The sequence below is a fragment of the Rhodamnia argentea genome, chromosome 3 (assembly GCF_020921035.1).
Source record: "Rhodamnia argentea isolate NSW1041297 chromosome 3, ASM2092103v1, whole genome shotgun sequence".
NCBI classification, from domain to species: domain Eukaryota; kingdom Viridiplantae; phylum Streptophyta; class Magnoliopsida; order Myrtales; family Myrtaceae; genus Rhodamnia; species Rhodamnia argentea.
In genome coordinates this window covers 34,684,235-34,693,229 of record NC_063152.1, presented here as the reverse complement: position 1 = coordinate 34,693,229, position 8,995 = coordinate 34,684,235, and the positions used below count along the sequence as shown (strand labels likewise).

The window sequence follows — 8,995 nt, the reverse complement described above, 5'->3', positions numbered from 1 at the left end:
TGTTTACCGTGCCCCGAGATCATACGAGATTAAATCTAATTATAAACGCCTTATCCATAAGCCGACGGATTACGAGGTTAAAAAACCTTAATTAACAGCTAATATGACAGGCCACCTTAAAAAAGATTCCTAGAGGGCTAGAACCTCTTACTAAGTTAAGATTTTTTAGCCGGTGTCTTGAAGAGGAGAAGAGACCTTAGGAGTCAACTATCGAGCGGACTTTATTGCGCGAGAAGCGGCTAAGAAACGTTGTTTGGCAATGCAAGAGCCGTTAGTTTCAAGTGTTTTAATGAAGCCCTTCGCCCCCAAATTCAAATTCTAACTGCTTCCGGATCTACAAAAAAAAAAGGGAAAAAAAACCCTCGATTCGTTTTTGAAAGGCACTTTGGTTAAGGCGAATCTCCAATCTTTTTTTTTTTTCTAAATGTTTGTGTAGCGTCGTGACGACAGACTTATACTTTAGGAAGGTAATTGCGGCTCAAAATCACATATGTTGTAAACGATGTGGGAATTCTTATTGACGGTACTTAGTAAGTGCTGATGATGTTAGTTAGTCGCATCGCTTTCGGGATTTTGATTACGTTGAGAGGTATGTTGGGTAGATGACTTTTGCGTGCAAGCGTCATTTATCTTTTACTTTTTTTTTAAAATTTTTCTTTCCTTTCTTTTTTTTCCTCAACTGTGGGCCGGCGAGGCTATCGGTCGACCATCGCCAACCCCAACAGATGCCCTTGCTCGTGGCCAACGAGGGAACCGAGGCCCTTGCCTGTGGCCGATGAAGGACGCAATGCCCTCTCCCAAACTAGGTGAGGGTAGGCTGGTGACCTAGTTGGGGAGAAAAGAAGAAAGGAATAAAAAAGAAAAAAGATATATAGTATAATAAAAATTGTATATATTCACATTAACGGTGCCACGTAGGATGGCCAAGATCGATATCACCGATTTCCGATTGAAATTGGCAAAACGAATTACATTAGCAAATCGTCAAAATATTTAGAAGTCAATTAGCATAATCAAAAAGTTTAGAGCTGAAAAAGCACTTGTCAATTTCCTGTCTCAGCGATGAAACCTCTATACTACTTTTGTGTACGCGAATCTCTTCCTTCTTTCTCCTCCAAGAAAAGTAGACATCCGCATCCCCCGCCATCTTCATCAAACCTCCCGCACGATAGCAGATGCGACACGGGGCTACGCATTCCAACACGGCATGAACTTCATTTCCATAATCATAGGCTGGCAGCACCATCGTCCTCGTCAAAAAGAGCTCACGGGTCTGTTGTTCCTTCGGATGGAAATGGACATAAGATAAAAATATAATCATGCACGAGGAGGAAGGCTAGAGAGCCCTAAGTAGATAGTTAGATCAGTGTTTATCTTTGTTTACAAAATCCGGACTATCGAACCGAGTTAGTTGTGTTCGAATTTCTCCTTAACTCGAGACGATTTACGTCACTCTGTACTGTCGATCCTTTTTATCGAGCGCCACCATAAGCGTTTTCTCTTCTTCTTCTTTTTTTTTTTTTACCTTTCGGGACGAGCTATAGAATCGTCACGTGAGGCGGACGCATTTGCATGCTTCCCTTTGTTTGCCTTCCCATTTCTGCCAAAGTATATGTACTCCTATACACATTCTATTCTCTTTTTTGTATGGACCACTTTATGACGTCATTAAGAGAGGGGGAAGAGTTATATGGGTTATATTTCTTCCATGAGTTAGGTGAAATCTCCACTTTCCTCTAGAGCCAAAACAATGTTCAACCACTCAATAAAAGTAAAGGAGGACAAAAAAAAAGGCGAAGGTTTGTTAAAGGTCGTGTCTCTGTAGAGCTAAAAAGCTCTTGAGCGTGCACCTTATCTTTCCAATATGATGCACTAAAGTTGGAAAAAAAAAAAAGTGGGTTACGCGAAATGATTAACGGTGGGAAATTACATTTTTCTCCGCTAATGCTCTTGATAATTATTGTCTTCCCTTTGTTGTTGACAGTAGGATTCCAAATGAACAGTTTTAAAACCGGTATATCCGTGATCCATTTATCTCGAATTAATTTCCGTCTTGCGAAAGTCCCGAACTGTTGCTTGGGATTTCATGGGTTATAGATTTGGTTCGGGGGTACCGGTTTGGGAATAAATGCGTCACGGATGTATCGGTTTGAGAATCTTTTCGTGGGACGAAAGATTAATTCAGGGTAAATATATCACGGGATACCATTTTAGGAGTTCTAATTGCATCGGTTCTTATGTTTTTTTTCCCTCCATTCGTTGAGGAATTTACACACATGAAGTAGCTCGATCTAAAAACATCATGGGTTGAAAATCTAGATAGCTCCTTCGTAACATAGGAATAAAACTATCTATGATCAATGATATGAGGAACCGAATGTATGATGTTTGTTCAGATAACTCGTACATCAAGTCACCAATATTCTTTGCTTCTAATGCTGTATTATGTTGTAAATGAATCTTGTCGAAGAAACGTCTACACGTAGAACGATTGGGCATGAATTAGGTTTTTGAAGCTATCGGTTAAGGTATGGTTTATACTCTTTATCGATAGGAAGGCATGGAGAAATATAACGAGAGGTGCGATATTCTAATTATAGTGGAATACTTTATTGGACGTAGCTCTAATTTAAATGTGAATTAGGATAAACATCATGTCTCGATTTCTCTCTTTTTCGGCTTTTATACTTTGCTTCGTTATGATTGTGCGTCGAATCTTAACGTTATCGATGTAGCGATACATAAGGATCTCGATGAAATTTAAAATGACCGGATCCAAAGTCGTCGTTAAGTATCGTTGGGGCACCCGTTAACAAGACCGTTGCGATGTTTCGAGTAATGATAAAGAGTATGATGAGTGTTTGTACAGAATACTACAGCCAACCTTAGGGTTGGCGAGATGCCCCATGCAATATTTAGTTTTTTCCTCTGAAGCGGAGCAAAAAGGCCACGCTTCTCATCATTCCCACTGTGTTCGCTCCCATCATTACAGCAAACGTGATTTAAGGACTACTCCTCCCCTTATAATACTGCCAAAAATATAATTATAATCCACGACAAAATCTCCATTCCGCTGTACTTTCAATACACATCTCCGTTCGGACGAAAATGTTATTCACATAGTTCGTTTTTCGTAAAACAAACGAAGCCTTAAATGACGATCATTGACGTTCAGGACAGTTAAAATTATCTGATTTAAGTCACATTGGCATTGTGCTTAAGTCGTTATAAAACCATCATATTCATATTGCATCATGGTAATTCTATCTAAAGTATATAGTTTTGCATCAACCATGAATGACAACATGTCACATCAAGACAGTTTCGAAAATTCGTCCGCTTATTTACTTGATTTCTCTTAGGGCAGTCTATTGCTTGTGGTTTCTTGAGAGATCGATTCATTGTTTTGAAAATCTTATACAGTTCAGGTACTTCAATAATTTTTTTGTGAACGATCGAGATCTACTGCTTTGCGATACAATGTGCTCCTCGGATTCGATTTTATCTTAGCACCTTCTGCTCGGAAAATATTTCTCATGCCTCGTTGAGAATCGGCAATTTATGGTGTGATCACATGGGGCATTCGAGGTACAAAATACTAAGGTCGAAAGACACACGGAGCCCTCCATTAACTGCCTTGACACTAAATTTATTAATCCTCTGCTGCAAAGACTGGCTCCCAGTACGCAGTCCACAGAAACAGCACCCTCCTCTAACAGTAGAGAGAGAAACAGTCCCTCCCTCACACAGTAGAGAGAGAGAGAGGAGAGAAACAGAGCAAAGCAGAGATAGAGAGAGAGACCATTGAGCAAGAAGGGGCCCCCTCTCCCATGGTGGCTTTTTAGGGCATAAAGACACTGCCTCGTTAATGGCGCCCCTCCCCTCTTAAACTTGCTTTTCTCTTCTTTTATTAAACAAATGTGGAAAAGCTTGTTTATGATCAAACCCAAGGCCCTCTCACTCTCTCTCTTCTCTCTCTCGATAGTCTCGCGAGAACCAGCTGTTTCCCACGCCTTTTTTTCTCTCTCTCTCTCTCCCTCTCGGCAAAAATCATTGTTCCCACTTTACCACCTCTGTCTCTCTCATTTATACTCTCTCTCTCTCTAGGAACCCACCATTCTCTCTTCCTTCGTACCTTCTCTCTAGGGTTTTTCCGTCGAGGGTGTTTGCGTAAATTCATCCCTTACTCCGGCAACCACCTCACTGTCTCGCCTCGCTAACCCGGTCGTCTTGCTTCGAAAAAGCTTCGGTCTTGAGCTTGGGGAAATGGCGGACACGGCCGCTGACGGCGGGAACAGCCGGGGTTCTTCCGGGGGGACGTCGATCGGGAAGGTGCTGGCCACGACGGACGCCCGCGGCGGCGGTGGCGGCGGCGGCGGCGGAGGGGGGGGGGGCGGGGCCGGGGTGCAGATAGAGAGGGCGAGGGACGCGTACGGGGGTGCGTACAACGCCATGGAGGAGAAGCCGTCGAGGATGGAGGTGTGGGGGTGGCACCTGTACGGCTTCTGCACCTACTTCGTCGAGACCGCGCTCATACCCATCGTCTTCCCGCTCATCATCAGCCAGGTCGTGGGGTCCCCGCCGCAGCCGTCTCAGGGCTGGACCAAGAGCCACAAGGGCTTGACCTGTCGCGAGAAGGAGATGAAACTGTGAGTTTTTTTTTTCCTTTCTTCTCTCCGCTTCTTACTACTCTTCTTCTACGTCTAAGGTTTTCACAGTGTTTCGTTGTCATGATGTCTTGCCTAGTCGACTGTTGCTACTAAATTTTTGCGTGAACATGTTGTCAAGAACAGAGTGTTGAACTCACACGAAACGTTCAAGACCTTTTTTTTTCCCTTCTTTTTCTTGTTGGAGTTCTTGAGCAAGAACCCGACCACCTTGTGAAGCCCTTGTTCTGTTCTCGTCTTAGCTCTCCTCACTGTCCCTCCTCCCTCGTCCCCCAGACCAACCCTGAGCATGGGAATGTGAAATAAGGGAGAAAATGAACAAATAAAAGGGAAAAAACAAAGACATGGAAGCTGCAGAGCTACGGTAAGATCACGGGCTTGGTCGCTCTCATTTTTTTTTTGGGGGGTTGGTTGAGTGCTCAGGCGCAGAGAAAGACCAAGCTACAGTACAGTGTCCAAAACAATCTGTTAAAATGATGGGTCTTTGCTGGGTTCATTCATGCTTAGAAGAGAGTCCCGACAAATCGAAGTGTTGGGAAGAAGGCCCCTTTCACTTTTGTCGGCTTGTTGACACTATTATATGACACCCAAAGCTCATTACTTTACAACCCTGGAGACGTACAGAGCCACGAAAACCAGGCTATAATCATGTGTTCGTATGTTTATGGATTCAAGGATGAATCCTTGGAGAGTTCTTGGCTGTTTTCGATGGCGTACTGGTCCGTGCCTGCCCTCATGGTTCTAGTTCCTCGGGGAAGTTGAAGTTACCGTTGGTTCTTTAATGGTGTGTGGGCTTGGTTGTTTCGTTGGGGGTTGGGGGGTGGGGAATGTTGAAAATTCGAACTTTTCTTGGGGGTAAAATGTAAAAGAAAGAGAGTGCGGAAAAGGACAGGGGAAGAAAAAAAAGAGTGAGTGTGTGTTGAATAATGTTTGGATAAAACAGCTGCTTTAATTATGAAACCGACAGGAGAGGCCAATGGGATTTGAGGCGGGGACCACTTAACCCCTGGGGGCGAAACTTTTTTATATTTGATGTGAACCAGTAACAAACACCACGCGCACGCACAAAGATTCTGAGATGCGTTCAAAATTTGAACGACGACTGAGGGAGGAAGGGAGGAAGACATATTTGGGGGTACCATGCTTTTAAAAAGGAGGGGTCTTTTTTTAAGGGTCGAACTATTTGGGGAAAAAGAACAAGAAAGGGCCCATTGTTTCGTGAAATTGCACAATTGGCCCCTTCAGAAATTTTTCATAGGGTATGTAGCCCCCAGGGAATGAGAGACATTCGAATTAAAGCATGTCCCGTGCGGGATCCCATCTCAATCGGCATTCGTTGCTCGGTGCAAATTCTCCAATTTTTGAACCCTTAATAACTATGGTTGGGCTAAGAAAGTATCCTTGGGGATATTAGACTAAGAATCTGTAACGTACTTACGTTGTATTCTTTAATATGAAATGGAAGAAGCCTGGGGTTACCGCTCCTCCTACAAGTATAAGCAGACCAAAATCGAATTGTAACAAGTATCTCAGGTTATGTAGTGCATTCTTCCGGTTCATTGCATTTGAACAGGAGTCTATGACTAGAAATGATCTTTGAAAGATATCCAGCTTGCATGACTGAAGTTAATCTTGCGGTTCTTAGATGCACTGGCTTATCGATGGATGTTTCATTCGACTATGATGTGAGATGCTTATTTCTTGATTGGATTAATCTCCAGGTTTGTGGGGCTGACGCACCGGTCAATGCACGAGGGTAATATTTCCCCTCTAGAGTGGACTGCAGTTTGTTGGTTCATTGGTTTGGTTATGGCTGCGCCGTTGTTGAACTTTGTCTCCATGCGCCTTGACCATGGGCTATACCAGCAGCTAATTGCCGGAGCCGCCACGGTTGTTGGAGCCATCTTCTGTCTTCCTGCAGGATTCTTCCGCACCCCTTGGATCTTTCTGCCGTACATTGTGGTCATCGTGGCTGCCGGTCTGGTGGCCTCAGCTGCCCACACCCGCAACCTCGGCCTCATGATCCGTGGTTTCACGGGGCCCTGCTCTCAAGAAGTCCCAATTCCAAGTCAGAAGATCTGTCTCGGGTTGGCTCTCGCTTTACGCCACGGCAGCTGGTTGCTTTGGTGCTGCATTGATTTCTGCATTCTCTTATCACATGCTTGATCAGAAAGATAGATTTATCAGCTTATGGGTGGTTTCAATCTTCGGTGGCCTTTTTTGGCTTCTTGGCATTCTCTATGTTATCGTGGCGTATAGGCCTGGTCCCGAATCTCCTCTTCCACCATTTACCTACATTATCTCCGTCTTCAGCTACCCTCATGCGGTGGGAAGCCTCGTTGGCATCTTCCTCTCGTCGTTCACAACAATGTGCATCTTCACGGGGGCGGTGCTCTTTTTAGTCGGGGAATTGTGCCTGAAACCTGTGTTTGTGCTATATTTCTGGTTGACTTATTTCCTTTTCCCTCTAGTTTCTTTGCCGCTGCTGCACCCATTTCAGAACCTCATCAAGGCAAATGCAGTGAAAATGAAGCTACTGGGCTTTCTTCTCTCGATGATCACTTGTGGGTTTGGATTCTACTATCGGAACAAAACTTGGAGCAAGGGGCACGTGATTTTCTTCGCGACTTTGCAGAGCACGGCAGCGGGAATCTTGTATGCTTACGGTAGGGTTTTGGTGCTGGACAGCGCGCCATCTGCAAAGGAAGGTGCTTTCTCTGTGTGGTATTCTTGGGTGAAAGCGTTGGGAACCTGTGCTGGCTTCGGCATCGCATCGGTTGTCCCGCGGAGCGTGAGCACTTCTTTCGGCATTGCCTTCATTTGCGCTATTCTCGGGGCAGTGATGTTCGTTTTCGGGAACGTAAGCGATCTTGGCGGGGCCCTAGCTGCAGGCAACGTGAGGGACGACGACGAGAAAGGTTCGCCGGTGCGCAATGTGGATAGGGGCATGATGGTGAAGAACCCGCTGCATTTGGAAGCACCATAGAAACCAAGAATTGCTACTAACTCTCTCTCTCTCTCTCTCTCTCCCCCCACTTCATGATAGTGCTACCTCGGAAAATCATAGGAGTTTGTGTAACGATGCCGGAAACGGTTTTATCATCCTGTTGAATTTAATGGTGGAACATGTGCATGTACTTGGTAGGGTTGTGTAGAGGAGCTTCTTTTTTCTCTTTTTCTCTTTTTTATGGTAGTTTGGCAATACTGATATTTGTGGTGATGGGTGATTGTGCTTTTGTAAGTGATTTGAGTTGGAATTTATAAGATTCTTTCTGTTCATCAAGAAGTTCTTCCTAGCACTTTCTCAGTGGGTTCTCATTTTAGCTATAGATAGAACTTTGGGTACTCATTTTGGTTCCTATAATCCAGGTCTTGGTGAACTGGGAAGCTTGCATCAAACTTTTTGATTCTTGCTTCTGGTACAGGATGAGGCAGACCCATCTCCCTCTAAATCACGTGTTCGTGCAACATTTTGATAACCAGAAGAAGCTGATTTCGTTCTGATGGAGCCTCTGATTCTTGCCCAATCCAAAAGGGGGCGAAAAGGGGGAATTTTTCCTGTTGTCTGTTTGGCCAAATTCCTGCCGAAGGAGCTGGTTTTCTCATTGCTGTCAATGTTGCCATCAGGCTATCGCTTTCTGTTTCCTTACTGACGTTTTTTCCCTCAGTAAAGTAAGCTATTGCTTAGACCAAAAAAGTAAGCTAATGCTGGCCACTTGAAAGTTCCTTTATCTCAAAGTAGATTCAGACCGAGTGAGTGGACGAAAATTGTTTCAAGTACTACTCACTGTCGTTTTGAAAATAGGTGCGCAGTCGGGGAGCCGTATCTGTCTTGAAGCAAGCCTCTGGAATTTATTGCAGCTGAGCTCTATAACAGCAGATACTTGTAAAAATACTGATAAAACATCCTCGTGAAATGATGGCCAGTTGCAACTCAGGCCAATGTGCTTGAATTAGCGGCAAAACAAAAACAAAAGAAACGGGTCCAACTGATGTGTAAAGCTTCAAGAACAGACGATGTTTTGCTGAGTCGATGGTGCTTTTACATCCTCAGCATATTGTGATATGCAAATGAGGCCATGTTCTCTTTTTTTTTTTTTTTTTTGGTTTGCTCTTTCTTCTTTGCATTCCCTTTTGGCGCTCCCAAAGATGCTCTTGTCAATTCACTCCAGCTTGCCGTTCCGTAATCCATCTTCTTCGGTCAAAGTTGCCACCTTCAAAATGTCTGTTAAAGCAGAGCCAACTGGTACCCTGCTCCATCATTTTCCAGCTGAAATCAAAACCTCAAAAGGGAAATCTTGCATGCTTCGAGCCCATGTGAGCCCGGT

The 8,995-nt window shown here is 44.2% G+C and overlaps 1 protein-coding gene across 1 annotated transcript; it reads left to right on the top strand.

The window, feature by feature from the left end:
• Nucleotides 1-3,906: 3,906 nt before the first annotated feature.
• On the top strand, nucleotides 3,907-7,953 carry LOC115757591. Its single transcript, XM_030697891.2, has 2 exons — nucleotides 3,907-4,649; nucleotides 6,389-7,953. The coding sequence occupies exons 1-2, from the start codon at nucleotides 4,267-4,269 to the stop codon at nucleotides 6,831-6,833; spliced, it is 828 nt and encodes a 275-aa protein (XP_030553751.2). The 5' UTR covers nucleotides 3,907-4,266; the 3' UTR covers nucleotides 6,834-7,953.
• Nucleotides 7,954-8,995: the final 1,042 nt, after the last annotated feature.